Source organism: Crotalus tigris, unplaced genomic scaffold, assembly GCF_016545835.1.
Source record: "Crotalus tigris isolate CLP2741 ecotype Arizona unplaced genomic scaffold, ASM1654583v1 scf7180000017834.3080900, whole genome shotgun sequence".
In the NCBI taxonomy this organism is placed as follows: domain Eukaryota; kingdom Metazoa; phylum Chordata; class Lepidosauria; order Squamata; family Viperidae; genus Crotalus; species Crotalus tigris.
In genome coordinates, this window is record NW_024096662.1 from 741,653 (window position 1) to 758,368 (window position 16,716).

Genomic DNA, 16,716 nt, shown 5'->3' on the forward strand with positions numbered 1-16,716 from the left:
CTTTGTTTTAAAATAATTTTGACCTGATGAGGTGTGCTGACAATCAAGGCGCCTCCAAAGATTAGTTTCCTACTTTCTTGCACTAAGATGGCTATGGCTGCTATGGCTTGGATATAAACCGGCCATCCTCTAATTACTGGATCCGTTAGTTTGGAAAGACACTGGTTGTTGCTGTCCCCATTTTCTTTGAGTCAATACATCCAATGCTGTATCTTCATCTACATTTATATATAAATGAAAGAGTTGTCCAGGTCTGGTAAAGCTAAGACTTAGCCAAATTTTCTTTTAGTCTTTGAAAACTCTGTCCCTCTCCTGCTGTCCAGACTAACTTCCATGGTTGTTCCTCTAATAATTTACTGTACAAGGACTTAGTTTGTTGTGCATAATTATCTATCCACAGTCTACAATATCCTATGAGACCTAAGAATTTCCTTAGATCCCTTTTAGTTTTGGGCAGAGGAGTGGTTATGATTCCTTCCATTCTTTCTGGAGTGATTCTCTTTTCATTTTCACTTATTAAATGTCCTAAATATTTCACCTCCCATTCCACATATTGTAGTTTAGTTTTAGATACTCTTAATCCATTGTCACCCAAAAATTTTAGTAAGTTATCAGTGACCTGTTTCACCTTGTCTTTCTTTTCCCCTGACACCAAAAGGTCATCCACATATTGTATTAAAGTGGTTCCTGGAACTACCTTAAATGTTTCTAATAATTGTTCCAATATTTGTCCAAATAAATGTGGAGATTCAATAAATTCCTGAGGTAAAACAGTCCACTGATACTGTTGTTTTCTCCCACTATATGGATTTTCCCATTCAAATGCAAATAGGTTTCTAAAGCCTTTGTATAAAGAACAGGTCCAGAAAGCATATTTTAGGTCCACTACACTAAACCAAGAATGGTTTGGGGGAATTCTTCCCAATAAAGTATATGGATTGGGCACCACAGGGTGCCTTGTTACCACGATGTCATTGAGAAGTCTCAAATGAAAGACCAGTCTCCAATTGCCATCTGGTTTCTTCACAGGGAGAATTGGGGTATTAAAGGGTGACATGGCTGATTCCAATAATCCATCCTTCAATAGATTGTCAATAGCTGGTTGTAAGCCTTTCCTCCCTTCCAAGGAGACACTGTATTGTTTTTGTCTCACCGGCTCACACCCTTCCTTTAATTCTATTTTGAGGGGGGTTATTTGCAATCCTCCCCTTATTTCCTTCAGGATTTATGTCTTTAACATCTTCGTTAGCTAGGACAAAGAGTCCTGAATGATCTTTAAATCTAATTGTTATTCCCATTTGACTTAAGACATCCCTCCCCAATAAATTTATCCCTGGTTCTGGAACATATAAAAGTTCCATTAACATCTCCTTTCCCCATGGTCCTTTAATTTTTGTTTCATTAGTTTTCTGGACCTTAAAGTCTTCCCCTTTTACCCCAGAAATCCTAATTATTTCATTCTTTAATCTTAAACTTTTTGGTAACTCACTAATTGATGTTTTAGATGCTCCAGTGTCCACTAAAAACACTATTTCGGTTTGGTATGGTCCTACGAATAAATTTATCCAAGGCTCTTTGTAGGATCCCTCAATCAAGTGCCTTGGACACCCCTAATCGTCTTCTTCTTCCATCAACCGATAGAGTCTTTCCTCTTCCTTCATCATTGGACAGTCTTTTCTAAAATATCCAATCTGGCCACACCCAAAACACCTTTGGGGTGTTGTGCGGGGTAGAGTTTCCTGGGGTCGCTTATTGAATGGTGGGTGCCCAGGTGTTTTTGATTCCTTCTGCCACTGTCCCCTATCTAGAGATTTTTCCTGCCTATCAACCTCCCTCATACTTGACACCATAATCTTACCTTGCCTCTCTTCTCTCTCTATGTCCCTTCAGACATAGATTTTCTGTGCCTTCTTCAAAAGATCATTCATGAGCTTATCTGACCACCCATCCAATTTTTGTAATTTTCTGCTGATGTCCGGCCAACTCCGGGTAACAAAATTTAACTTCAGTAGGACTTGTGTGGTCGGGGCATCAGGATCTAAGCTAGAATATTTCCTCATTGTATCTTTTAATCTTTCCAAATAGTCTGAGGGTGTCTCTTCCTTTCTTTGACTGATCTCAAATACCCTAAAGGCATTCTGAGATCTAGGTACTGGTTCCCTAATCCCTTTTATAATCATGTTCCTCAGGTTTTCCATGTCTGCTCTATCTGCCGCTACATTATTATTCCAATTTGGTCTTACGATAGGGAATTTTTGTTCCCCTATTGCATTGTTGTCATTGTCTCTGTTATAGATTCTGATAGCCACAGTTCTGATTAGATCTCTTTCTTCTGGGTTGAATAATGCGGTCATGATAGAATTTAGTTCATCCCAAGTGTAAATATTTGGTCCCAATAGGTGGTCTAGTTGTTCCGATACCCCATGGGATCCTCTATTAATTTCTTCCTTTTTAAATGTTCTTACTTCACTACTCCTTAGGGAGTCTTGTACATATCCCACTATGGGAACATGGCCTGCCCCTAAGCCACTTGCTACCTCTCTTAGAGGGAATAATTTATTTTCTTCTTCTTCTGCTCTACTCCTTTTAAGGTCTCTCTTTGTTGTTGCCTGTGATTGCATTCAGTTTCGATTTCACCATCTACCAGAGGCAAATTAACTAGCTCTTGTCTTCATTGTTCAAGTTCTCTCCTCAATCTCCCATATTGATTAACAGGGGGTATATTCATTTAAGGATTGTAGGGGGGTGGTAAGTTATATTTATTTTTCTCTCTTTTCCTCTCTTCCTCCTCAATTAATGAACTTTTATTTTCTGTTTGGCTTTTGTCAGGACTGAGGAATAAGTGATTTTTCTCTGGAGGCCATTTCTCTGGTGTCCAAATTACAGCATATTCCATTTCTTTAGGGCCCTTTTCCTTTTTGGCATGTGATCCTAGAGCTAGCCTGGCTGGACAATAGAAGCTGTTTATCTGGTGGGAGAAGGGAATGAGGACTGTAAGTTTACCTATAGGACCCAAGCTCCCCCTTAACTCGACGGACGTTACAGGAGACTTTAGCCCACCCAATGAGCTAGCGCACATGACCACCTTGCGTCAACCAGGCAAGCCACTCATCCCCAGTGAATACCGGGACCTAGCGGAGGCGTTTAGTGAGAAGGAATGCTACACCTCGCCTCCCCATTGACCCAAAGATTGCTCTATCAAACTGTTATCAGGAGCCAAACTCCCACGACTGACAATGTATGCTATGTCCCCCCTTGAAATGGAGGAGATGCAGCGATATGTGGACAAAAACTTAACAAGGGAATTTATTGAATGGGCCAAGTCTGCTGTGGGAGCCCCGGTGTTATTTAAAGAAAAAAAAAGATGGGTCGCTTCATCTCTGCGTAGATTATAAAGGTCTGAACGTGGTGAGCATGGAAAACAAATACCCCCTCCCCCTTCTGGCTAAGGGGAGGGTCTTCACTAAGTTGGACTTGAGAGAGGCTTATTACCGGGTGAGGATAAAGGAGGGAGATGAGTGGAAGACTGCTTTTAACTATCCCATGGGGAGCTACCAATTTAAAGTCATGCCTTTTGGTCTGCAAGGGGCTCCAGCTGTCTTCATGCAGCTGATTAATCAGGTACTACATGACCATTTATACAAAGGGATTTTGGTGTATCTTGATGACATCCTGATATACAGCACGAATATGGCTGACCATGTAGAACTAGTGAGAGAAGTGCCAAAGAACCCGTTGAACGCCAAACTTTATGTTAAACTATCAAAGAGTGAGTTTCACCAGACCGAACTGGATTATCTTGGCTACAGAATTTCCAGTGAGGGCATTGAAATGGACCCGACCAAAGTGAAAGCAGTAATTGAATGGCAACCCCCAAAGATTTGCAAACAGCTCCAGAGCTTTCTGGGATTCGCCAACTTCTACCGTCAATTCACCCCCTCCTTTGCTAAAATTGCCCTGCCCCTTATGGAATTACTAAAAACAGGCAAAGGGGGAGGAAAGCTGCATCCGGGTCAACCACTAGCATGGACTATGAACTGTCAAACCTCTTTTGAAAATTTAAAAAGACCATTTGCGCTCAAACTGGTCTTAAAACATCCTTGCCCAGGGAAGTCCTTTGTGATTCAAGCTGATGCCAGCGACGTGGCCATTGGAGCTGTGCTACTACAAAAGAACCAGAGTGGGATCCTACAACCCTGCATCTACACCTCAAAAAAATTCACTGAGTGCGAGAAGAGGTGGGCTGTTTAGGAAAAGGAGGTTTCGCAATCCACTGGGCTCTATTAAACTGGTGACCCTATCTAGAAGGGAGTAAGGTACCTTTCGAGGTATGGACTGGTCACAAAAACCTAGAAGCACTAAAGACTCCCCGCAAATTGTCCCCGAAACAAGTACGATGGGCGCAGTACTTTAACCGTTTTAACTTTACCCTAAAGTACATACCGGGAGGAAAAAACTTCTTAGCTGATGCTTTAACCAGACTGCCCCAGTACAAAAGCCAATGTGAAGAGGTTAATAAGGCATTATCTCCAATCCACAAACCACTTCTCAACTTACACTGTGCAGAGTCCCACCTCCAAGAGCCCCAATGGGGCAAAGAAAATAAAACAAGAGCTCCTCACCGACCACTGGTTCAAGAACAATCAAACCTCCCTAACATGCAGGGACGGTTTGGCTTACAAAGGTGGAAAACTATATTTGCCAGAGACCCTCCACCTTAACGCGATCTGACATAGCCATGACATAAAACAGACTGGGCACTTTGGATATTTAAAAACACTACACCTCATCCGCTGTCAATTCTGGTGGCTGGGATTGAAACGGGATATGGAAAACTATGTCCGGAGTTGTGCTGTATGTGCCACCATGAAAAGAATTCCAGGGAACCCCCCTGGGTTATTGCAACCGGTGGCAGACCCTTTCCAACCATGGGAAGAAATTGCTATGGATTTTATAGTAGATCTACCTGAAAGTAGGGGAAATACGGTGATCTGGACTGTGATAGATCTGTTCTCAAAGCAGGCTCACTTCATTGCTTGCAAGGGCTCCTGTCCACCCAACAACTAACCAAAATGTTCTTAAAACACATCTACAGACTGCATAGCGCATCTAAACGAATAATCTCTGATGGGAGTGCAGTTCACAGCTACATCTTGGAGGAATTTTCTTAAATTAATTGTCTCATCTCAAGGACTATCATCTGCTTTTCACCTGACTACTAATGGGGCAGCTGAATCCGCAAACTCAATGGTGGAGCAGTATCTCAGATGCTATGTTGATTATCAACAAACAAACTGGACTGACTTCCTCCCTTTCGCAGAGGTGGCTTACAATAACTCTGTTCACATCAGCACTGGCTTCACATCTTTTAAAGTGGCCACAGGAAAAGAGTTCAGCCCGATACCCGAATACCCCCAAGCACCCTCCGCTTCCCAGACACTTGATCAGTGGGTGAGGGGGTGGTAAGAAGTTTGGAAAACCACGAAAACTGCTTTGAAAAAGGCTTCCGAGACATACAAAAAACAGGTAGATAAAAAAGGGCTCCTCAAAGAACATTCCAAGTTGGGGAAAAGGTTTATCTGTCAACTAAATATTTACGTCTTAAGTTACCTAGTAAGAAGTTAGGACAAAGTACTTAGGACCCTTCCCCATTGTAAAGACATTAACCCAGTCACAGTGGAATTAAAACTTCCTAGGCTCTTAGGAAAAGTTCACCCTGTTTTCAATTGTAGCCTGTTGAAACCTTTTCGGGGTTTCACTTTAAGACCTCCCCCTAAGAAGGCACCCAGATCCCTAGTGGTGGCAGGACAGACTCACTATGAAGTAAAGCGTATTCTTGATTCTAGAGTTTTTAAGGGGAAATTGAAGTGCTTAGTGCAATGGAAGGGATATTTGTTGTCTGAGGCTACCTGGGTGACGTCTAGTAATATGAAAGCTGACAGACTCATTAACAGATTCTATAAGAAACACCCTAATAAACCAAGAGGCAGCCCCTAACTTGTAATTTGTTTACATTGCAGGATTTGTCCTTTTTGTAAGGGGGGCTGGATGTCAACGCTGCTAACATCAGATGTTCTTGCTTTGACAACATATGGAAATGTAGCCATCTTTTCCCTTTCGCCTTTAGAGTTAGTTGGTGCTGGGAGGGGGGATTTGGATGAGAGTCCAGTTAGCCATAACAATAATAACTCAGTGGGAATCAAAGTTATTGCACCCAGAGCTGATAAAAATTTGGCGGGCTGGAGAGCTAGGGAGAAAGCTACAAGCTAATTGGGGAATGTGATTTATGACTGTTAATTGGAGGAGGGAATTGTGCTTTGCTACTTTGTGCCCAGGGGAGGAGAATTCAGTTTTTAGCTTTAACTATGTAGTGCTGATATTTTGTTTCTCAAATAAAAGATTCTTTAAGGTAAACAATGCCTCGAAGTTCTTTTAAAGAGTTTCATCTGTCGGAACCATGACAGCCACACTCCTAGCTAAGCAGGTAAGCAACATAACCTCCCCTTACATAAATATATGAGAGCTTAATTCAAAAATATATATTTTTATTTGCACTTATGTAATAGAGCCTTGAAATAGTACATTTTTTTAATTAGAAGAGTCATCTGCATCTTAGAGGCTGACAAAAAATACAAATAAAAGGGTAAGTTGAAAAGACTACAATACATTATATCAAAGTGGTAATATATACTACAGTCACTATTCCTGGGCACAAGTTAAAGAAGGATATGCCACATGTGGAAATACAGAAGCAAAACAAAAAGATTAAGATCCATATCTCATTGAATACAATATATGGTTCCTCATTATGTTTCCTGGTCCATCTGTGAATCCTTTCTTGGCATTTATACATAGACTGGAAACAAGCAGGTAACAACAGTACATCAGAGCCAGAAAAGTGTACCTCCTGATCTCTGGGGAAGATTGTCAAAGTCTTAAATAGTTTCATCCATCTAATCTCTGCTGCCCACAATCTGCAAGAGGAAGGTGAAGATATAAATAATGTCTGTGTAGATCTTGAGGGCTCCATAGACGTATTCCTCGGGGCCAATGGTGTGCTTCCGGTTGCCCAAGACCAGTTGGGTATCATACGCAAGAAACTGTAAAAAGCCACAAGGTAGCAATTAGTTACAAGTGGCAAGAACTTATTCAACAATAAAAAACATTCTTCTTGCCAAGAACTGTGTTACAACAGAAGGAAACACACCCAAATATCTGTAGGTCACAAAACAGAAAGGATGCAAGATGGCATGAACAGATTCCTAAATCTACCCAACAGTTTTCAAAAGTTCTTCTCTCTCCATATTTACTTCCATTTGATTTTAAAGAAGAACCATTTCCCTTCTGCCCCTCCCACCCCTCCAAATTTCAAATTCATTTTACAAAATGCTCAAAAACAAATTTAAAAAAACTTTCCAGTTCATCAAAGAATGAAATTAATCGAAACAGAAGAAGTATGAATCCCTTTAAATGCAACAGGAAAGTTATAACTGGGTAAAAGTTATTTTCAAAAGACACTTGGGACTAGTATAATTCTGAAGCCAAAAATAGAATCATGTAAAAATAAACCCAGAATTTACTATTCCAGCACTCTGGAATACTGGACTTCCTTGGATTTAATCTATACAGCAAAGAGTAGATGCAGCAAAGAATAATAAAGGAAAAAAATATTCCAGTTCCATTTGTAATCACGACATATTGATTCATTCCATAGCTCAAGTCCCTGACTCCTTTTCTAGATATTATTTAGCACTCCTCTAAATATACGTAAGCACAGTCTTTATATAGATAATCTATAAACGTTATAAAAGCAATCTAGTTTATCTACTGCACCCATGGACCAAAGTAAAAATATACCTTCAAGAGAGGATAGCATTATGGTTTTAATTATAATTCTAGTTTTGCACATATTTTTCTTAATTTAGACTTGTGTGACAGAGGATGGGTAACTAAGTCTACAGAAGCTAACTTCCTACTAACCAGGGTGAAGGCGATTGCACCAATAGATGCATACAGCATATGGAGCCAAGGAACCTGCAAGAAGAAGAAAGAAATGAATGTGGTCTACATGTATTTAGTGGTTTGAATTTAATTAACTCTAATAACAGATTTCCCAGACTACAGCACAAATAATAGAAGGAAACCATTATCAACTCATCATTCATTTTAAGAGACAAAGGTTTAAGGCTATTAATTACTCAACTTTAGATCCTGTCTACACATTCTCTCTCAAGAATGCTCTCTAACAGCAGTAGAGAGGAAGACTGTGCTGTTTTGATCTCCATACTGTGGGGGATCATAGTAGTTAGATTGGGCTGTTGAAAACGGGAGGAGGTGAACCTGGAAACTGAATCCCAATTTAGAAACAACATATTAATCACTATAATATGGTGGTTCTATGACAGGTTCTAGGTCAGGAATACCCTTCAAAATGCCATAAAATTATTCAGAGTCATACATCTAAAACAGTGATGGCGAACCTTTTAGAGACCGAGTGCCCAAACTGCAACCCAAAACCCACTTATGTATCATCAGGTGCCGGGTGGGCGTGGCTGCGGTGGTAATGACAGACTGGATGGGACTAAAAAATTCAATCATTTCTTTTTTTTTCCCACAACAAGTTGAAATTGATTGATTGAACCTTTTTTTTTTTTTTGCACACAGTGGCGGAGGCCTAAAGCGAAAAGGTTTTATAAAACCCAGGTGAAGGCCTAGGACTGGGGTGATGGCGCGCGTGCCCACAGAGAGGGCTCCGCGTGCCACCTGTGGCATGTGTGCCATAGGTTCGCCACCACGGATCTAAAAGGACCATTGATCCTAAGCCCACTAAATTTCTACCAATAATTGCTTACATATTTGAAGGACAGGACTATGGCTGTGATAATTCCAGTCACCATGACAACAATGCCCAGCACACAGAACAAACCAGTGCAGGATGTGAAATCCACCTGCCAATGAAAACAAGACATGGTTTGGGAGAAGTTGACATATAGCGGGTCACCTTTTGTGCACAGAATATTAGTGTCCCTTGTAGGAAACTCCTTAGCTTCACCACCCTCAGCATATTCAGAGACACATTAACATCATACTGAAATGGTATACAAAATGCAAATTGTGTAGGAGGAAGATTTGTACGTTTTTGTTCTCATAGGTATTATGCAACCAATAATTTTCGAAGAAACATTGAAACTATTTAAGAACCTTGGAAGGAATAGGAATTATTTTTTAAAAATACATAATACAGTAAATACTTCATACACATTTTACTATGCATTCTAAATATTATTTCAAACGGAGAAGATCATGATTGATTTGAACTTTGAGAAGATTTATTGGACCGTATTCTCATTATTTCTACTTTGCTGTGACTGACCATATGCCCTTCCTAATAGTAAAGGAAATATTCATTGATAATTATCTTTAATATATATTGCGAATTACAATACAGCTGCCTTTTTGGCATAGTCATTCTATGAAGTGTAAGAAATCCTTCAATCTAAGCCATTTTGAGCTTTCACCTTTGGCAGAAGGCTTCTGGCTTTGAATTAGCCAAATTTTAAGGTCCAAATTGCCATTTTGAGCTTGAAACAAAACACCCCATCAAAAGTACAGATTCTCAGCCTTCACTAATCAAAAAGAAGCAAGAAACCTTTGTTGTCACAGTGGAAAAATCCAACCCATCTATCTTCATACTGATGTTGCATCAAAGAAAGACACTTCTCACCTTTGTCTGGAAACAGAAGATGGTAACAATTAAGGCCACAATCGCTGTAATGATCATAGCAATTAGAACAGCCTTTGTAGAGTACATGCTGCAAAGAAAAAGTTAAACAAAATAATTTCATCACATGATAATTTCAGGGGTACTGTTTTCTTAGATATGGAAGGAACTATATAATAATAAAATGGCACTTTAGACAAAAGTGGTTTGTTCTAGTAGTTCATATACAGTTTGGGGTACCTCAAACTTATATCAGAATTCCTGATTAAATATGCATGGTGAAACATGAAATATGCAATTCAATTTGTGAATAGAGCCTTCTTTGCTAGAAGTTCTTAATGATCTCTTGCTTGGATTACTGCAATACACTATGTGGGGCTGCCCTTGAAGACCACTTGAAAGCTACACAAATCCAGAATGCAGCAGTACAGTAGGCTCACAAAACACCAATTCTCTGTGAACTGCAATGCTGGTTGTCATCTACAAAATTTCACACAGAATCAAGATTTAAGGATAAGGATCTATTTCTGATTACCTCCACCTAATAATATTAGATGGGATTGTCACACTCTAGGTCCCATTTGTTAAACAGGATCATCTGATAGGACCTAGGAAGTATGCCTTCTCTGTCACAGTACCTGTCCTGCCTAACAGTATTGCCTCTGAGATCTGGATGGTCCAATCCTGCTGGTGATCAGAAAGCCCCTGAAGACCTGGTTCTTCCTTCACCCATTGACCCAGAATGTTGCATAAATTGTGAAATGAATTTTGACCTCAATGCTACAGATGTACACATGGTTCCCCCCCCCCATTTTCTTTTTCCTTCCTGGATTGTAATTATTTAGTCCTTTGTTAGTTTTAACATTTCTAGCCAGCTTTGAGTCATCAGGGAGTGGAAGGCTAAATATATAAATACATCCCTATTTTTGTGCCACAGAATCTGTAGATAATTGTTTCTCCGAATCTGACTTCAGTATAATACCCCGAGCTTCAACAATGATCAAGGCACTTCTCCATGAAGTGTTTACATCTCTCCTGGATCAATTCCACACTTCTGTGATCTTACACATTACCTCTTCAGCAGCCTAGCAGAATTTACTTCTGTGTAACTGCTATGCAAGCAGAACAGCTCTGCAGGCAGTTTTAAGCTGAAAATGCTATAACTCTCTCGGATGGAGGGAGCTCTTGCCTCACTCCCTTCATCCCAGGCTCTCCTGCTTTAATCACCCTCATTAGTCCTTTAAAGGGGATGGGGCAAATCCCTTCAGCACTACCAGGAAAGGGAACAAGATGACATTAACAAGATTTAGTCAATTTCAATGGAAGATTTGAACCTGCAAACACCAGGCTGGTCTCCTGCTTATTTCCTTTCTTCCCTAAAGAGAAGAAAGTAGCTCCCTTTGGAGCTTCAAGATTTGCAGCATCTCAGATCAGGAGAGTGATTTTTCTCCATTTGTTTTCAAGGCTGGCAGATCTGAAGACAGACCCATATGATCTTCAAGTGTTTTGGAGAAACATTAATAAAGTTATTTTCTAACAACTGAATTGCTAAGGAAGTGTTGAATAAAATTATAACAAATAAGTTAGTTACATGGGGACCCCAGAAGTGAGGTTTGCTTTCTTCATAGAAGTATTGGATAGCCTTCCATGAAGTACACATTCAAAATATTTAGACAGAAATCAAGTTTAATTGAGCAGACAGAAGTAGAACAAACATAGATTACTGTTGTACTTTACCTAGCAATAGTGCCTGTCATGAATCCCATCGCTAGTGTCTAAGGGAGAAGAAGAAAAGGAAGATGATCGGCATGCCCCATGCACATATACACCAATAATCCTGGTTTCCACTATCTAATCCAGTGGTTCTCAACCTGTGGGTCGGGACCCCATTTGGGGTCGAACGACCATTTCACGGGGGTCACCAAACAACGCAGTCTGCCATTTCCCCCCCCCCTTTTCCTTAGCTGTGCTACTCCCTTTTATTCTATTGGCTTTTGAAAGCCAATAGAATAGACTCTCTTGAATAGAGACTAATTCTATTGGCTTTCAAAAACCAATAGGAATTGTCCAGGCTGTCTCTGCCCTGCTGAGCCCGCCAAAAGTCCCATTCTGCAAACGGTGCTGCACCAGTTGAGTAGTCCTCGACTTACGACCGGTTGAGTAGTCCTCGACTTACGACTGGTTGAGGGTCGCAGCATTAAAAAGATTGAGAACCACTGATCTAATCTGTTTGATTTATAAACATCAGATTTCAAATGGAGGCTCAATGTCTCCTTTTGTCTATATGTGCAGGAAAACTTCTCTTTATCCAAGATGCTACTGGATGTCTATGCCAACTACTATTCTGAAGCAACTCTTGATTGATGGCTACTATTTTTTAGTGTGTATTTCAAATTATGGATTTTTGTTTGTTTTTATGGTAACTTTGTGTTATCCTTGAATTTTATTACATTAGCAATCTCTGATTCTTTTTTGCCTCAAAGCAACATTTCTATGACCTTTTATTCCATAGTACTTAGTTTTACTGCTGCCCAGTTCAGGATCAAAAGCACATCACCCCATACATCCATCTCATTCTACTTTCAAGCCATGACTAGATCTGTGCCCTAATACTGTATTCCTTGATTTCAACTTTGAACCTCTCAGTTTGGCCTTATTTGCATTTTTGAAAGGATAGACGGGAAACAGAGAAGCACATTACAATATTTCAAAGAACGGTAAAACAATTACTTAGTAGTGAAACATTTTAAAAATACAACCATTATGTAATTGAGCAGTGGTGGCGCAGTGATTAGAATGCAGTACTGCAGGCTAATTCTGCTATTTGCCAGCTGCCAGCAGTTCGGCAGTTCAATCCTCACTGGCTCAAGGTTGACTCAGCCTTCCATCCTTCCCAGGTCAGTAAAATGAGGATCCTGATTGTTGGGGGCAGTAAGCTGACTCTGTAAACTGCTTAGAGAGGCTGTAAAGAAAGGCTGAGCGCCAAAGAATTGATGCCTTTGAACTATGGTGCTGGAGAAGACTCCTGCAAGTCCCTTGGACTGCAAGGTGTTCAAACTGGTCAGTCCTAGAAGAGATCAACCCCGACTGCTCTTTAGAAGGCCAGATCCTGAAGTTGAAACTCAAATACTTTGGCCACCTAATGAGAAGGAAGGACTCACTGGAGAAGGGCCTAATGCTGGGAAAGATTGAGGGCAATAGAAGAAGGGGACGACAGAGAATGAGATGGCTGGATGGAGTCACTGAAGCAGTAGGTGTGAACTTAAATGGACTCCAGAAGATGGTAGAGGACAGGAAGACCTCAAGGAACGTTGTCCATGGGGTCGCGATGGGTCGGACATGACTTTGCAATTAACAACAACAACAAAGCACTGTGAAGTGGTATATAAGTCTAAGTGCTATTGCTATGGTTAATTCATGTAATTTCAGCCAAAATTCACAACAAAAGCATTCACTTACAAAGATAGACAGAAGGATGAGATTCCATGGAAAACGTCTCCTGCAAGAAATCAGCAAAAGTAGATCAGTTCAGCAATAGGGTTATTTCAAAGAGACACAAGGTGTATGTTATGATTTCTGCTCTTAGATGTCCATCTATATCAAAAAGTATTGATCAATGAACATAAATCAAGTGAAGTGAATTGACTTCCACTCAGATCAAAATGCCAATATATCTAGCATAAACTCACCGTGGGCCCTCACAACACACCAGCACCAGGTAAGTGACCAGGAATACAGCACTGGGAAAATAAAACAAGTATTATATTATTTTCAATACATCCTTGTCAAGAGCTTGGCACTCTATTGCAAAAACACAAAGGCTATAATATGACAAAGCCCAGACCAGGGACAATCATTCTGCAAGTCTTCTACATTGTGGTATTAACACTTTATCAGGAGACCTGAGACCACTTTGCCTGGCATCTTCAACATCAAGAAATGCTCTGTGCTTTTCTTTGCATCAGGCATGTCTCAGCAGAGTTAGGCCTCCCTGCAAATATTTTTTTATGTTAGCTTTATCCCATCACTTGTGGGTGACTGGCTACAGCACGGAGTCAAGTGAATGGCTGCAGGAACGGGTATGTCTAGTCTATCAAAGAGAAGGACTAGGGGGGTGACATGATAGCAGTCTTCCAATATTTAAGAAGAAGACTACCTATTCTCCAAAGCACCTGAGGGCAGGACAGGAAGTAATGGATGGAAACTTATCAAAGAGAGATCCAACTTTGAACTAAGGAGAAACTTAACAGTGAGAACAATCAGTGGAAGGTCTTGCCCCCAGAAATTGTGGGTTGGAGGTTCTTAAGAAGAGATAGCCATTTGTCAAGGTCTCCTGCATGGGCAGGGTGTTGGACTAGAACAGAGGTAGGCAACCTCGGCTCTTTTATGATTCATGGACTTCAACTGAATTCCTGAGTCAGCACAGTCTTCCTGGACTAGAAAAACCTCCCAGGTCCCTTCCAACTCTGTTATTCTGTATCTTTATTCAACCTGAGGATCATGACCGAGTCCCCATATTTAGTTTCATCCAATTTTCACCAGCTCTTCCCAGATATTAAGAAGGGTTTTTAAGGGGAAAAAAAAGTGCTTTTACAATTACTGCTGAAAAGCTCAGAAACTCTTTCAGCAGCATCAGCTAACAGCAGAAGCAGGAAATATTCTGCTTTGCCTCTAAGGTTAAAGTAGCAGATGTTTCTTGGTTAGCCTCCACGAGGATAGCCATTGCTATCATTTAGTCAATAGGTCCTAAGCTAAACAGCCAAAGCTTCAGAAGTTACTAATACTAATACTTCTAGGCACTATACAAATTTAATTTTTTAGAATATGTAAAATACAATTTAAAATTTGCAACATAGTTTATGATTATATGAAGCTCTTGAAACTCTTTTTTGTGTGACTTATTTGTCTTTGATAAAAAAGGTCTCATACATCTGCATAAAGAATAATCTCTAACATAATGTCCTTCTCATAGGAAAAATTTACTGTTAACTTTACCAGATCTCAGTACCTGAGTGTAGTGGTTAAAGACGCTGGACTAGAAACTGGGACACTGTCAGTTCTAGTTCTCGCTTAGGAAAAAGCCAGTGGGGTGATTTTGGGCCATCACTCTCAGCCCGGGGAAGAATGCAATAGCAAGCTACTTATGAAAAACATTCCCAAGGCAATTTCATGGACTTGTTCAGGTACCAGTAGTCACCAGGTGTCCAGATTGAAAGTATAATAGCAAAATTATAGAGTATGGCAAAGATTTCCAGTATGAGGTAACCAGTTTCCCATGAGGTATACATGGCAGAACACATCCATTCATACCTATCAAGAGCCTTGGCAGCTGGATGTACCATTGTAGTGATGCTTTGTAGAAAGGGAATGAACTCACATAATATAACTTAAGCCAATATTCAGGTAAATTGTATAAAGCTCTAGCCCAGTGATGGCGAACCTTTTAGAGACCGAGTACCCAAACTGCAACCCAAAACCCACTTATTTATCGCTAGGTGCCAGGTGGGTGTGGCCCACTGGGTGGGCATGGCTGTGGTGGTCATGGCAGACTGGGTGGGTGTGGCCAAGGTGGGCGTGGTCACCTCGATGTTGCTCGTGGGGAGGGACGCCTATGGGGGCCAGGCAGGGTTGGGGAAGATCCAGGGGGTCCTTGGCAGGTGGAGCGGTGGGCAGGAGGCTCGTCCTGCGGGGTGAGGCAAGGCAAGGTGAGGCAGGGCAGGGCAGGGCAGGGCAGGGCAGGGGTGCCATTGTCACAGGGAAAGGTGAGGCAGGAGCCAGGGCAGCTGCTGCCTGACACCATCGGCCCCTGCACACAGAGGCCAGTGAGTGCATGGGTGCTGGGATGCATCCAGCCATGTGGGACCTCGGTGAGTTAGCAGGCAGCTGGTTGAAGAGGGACGGTTGCCATCTCCGGGGCATGGCGTGCGTGTCCACAGAGAGGGCTCTGAGTGCCGCCTCTGGCACGTGTGCTATAGATTCGCCACCACTGCTCTAGCCCAATGGCCCCCAACCTTTTGGGCACCAGGGACCTGTTCCATGGAGAGAGGTTGTTTGTGGACCAGAGGGGGCGTGGTTTTACATGCTGCCTGCATCCCATAGATGGGGCTTTGCTTGTTTGCGCAGCCCGGTTTCTGGCATGCCACGGCCCAGTGCCGGTCCACGGACTGGGGGTTGAGGTCCCCTGCTCTAGCCCACTAAATGTTGCTAAATTGCAAGTTTATCATCATTTTTTCCAGAATAGCCAATGGGTACAAAAACTGGGAATTTGAGATTACAAAACTTTTAGAGAGCCACAGGTTTTGCAATTCTGCTATAAAGTTAAGAAACATAAAACGAATCCTCTAAGCATATAGGAGAAAAAAAGGGGTACTTACTAAGATGTATAATACACAGCAATATTACGCCTCACAAAACCTGACACAGGTTCACTGTGGAGATTGAAAAATCACATAGAAAATAAGTTACTTGTGGTCACATTAGATATGATTTTAACAAACAATATTTTGTTCACCTCTCCATTCAGACACCAAGGAATCCTAAGAATATCTGGCTGTTACTTCATTTTCCAATCTCTTTCTCCCAGGTTAAAAAAAAAAACAACTAAAAGGGCAAACATAATAGTTTCCTATGTATCATAAAAATTATAGAAACAAGGGACTTCCGATTCATGTCATAGTGTTGTGGCTGAGGGATTGCGGAGCTCCACACCCCATGGCTGGTTTAAAATCGCCCTGGAGAGGCGATGAAGGAGGGGACTATTTGATCTGGGGAAAGCCTTCCAAACCAGCAGGAGAAAGGCTAGCTGCACTTCTGTGATTAGCCCAAGCTACCGACAACCGAAGCTAAAAGGTACCAACTAGAACAGATTCTGAACGTGTTTGGAACTGGTGAGAATATCGAACTTTTCTCTTCTTACAACTGGATTGCCTGGAAAAGACCCTCAAGAAGCAAAAAAAAAAAAAAAACCCTCCAAAAGTGAGAAGGGGATTGCAGCC

General features: G+C 41.2%; 1 protein-coding gene across 1 annotated transcript in view; it reads right to left on the reverse strand.

Annotated features, from left to right (window-relative positions):
- Window positions 1-6,528: 6,528 nt before the first annotated feature.
- The window catches only part of LOC120307922 (protein lifeguard 3-like), a 54,511-nt gene continuing 44,323 nt past the window's right edge, over window positions 6,529-16,716 (reverse strand). Inside the window, exons 5-12 of the mRNA XM_039343209.1 lie at window positions 16,096-16,149; window positions 13,411-13,461; window positions 13,181-13,220; window positions 11,459-11,496; window positions 9,725-9,812; window positions 8,853-8,948; window positions 7,981-8,034; window positions 6,529-7,100 (exon numbers count right to left, since the gene is read on the reverse strand). Coding sequence (XP_039199143.1) covers window positions 6,954-7,100; window positions 7,981-8,034; window positions 8,853-8,948; window positions 9,725-9,812; window positions 11,459-11,496; window positions 13,181-13,220; window positions 13,411-13,461; window positions 16,096-16,149 — 568 coding nt within the window. The 3' untranslated portion in view covers window positions 6,529-6,953. The remainder of the gene's footprint in view (window positions 7,101-7,980; window positions 8,035-8,852; window positions 8,949-9,724; window positions 9,813-11,458; window positions 11,497-13,180; window positions 13,221-13,410; window positions 13,462-16,095; window positions 16,150-16,716) is intronic.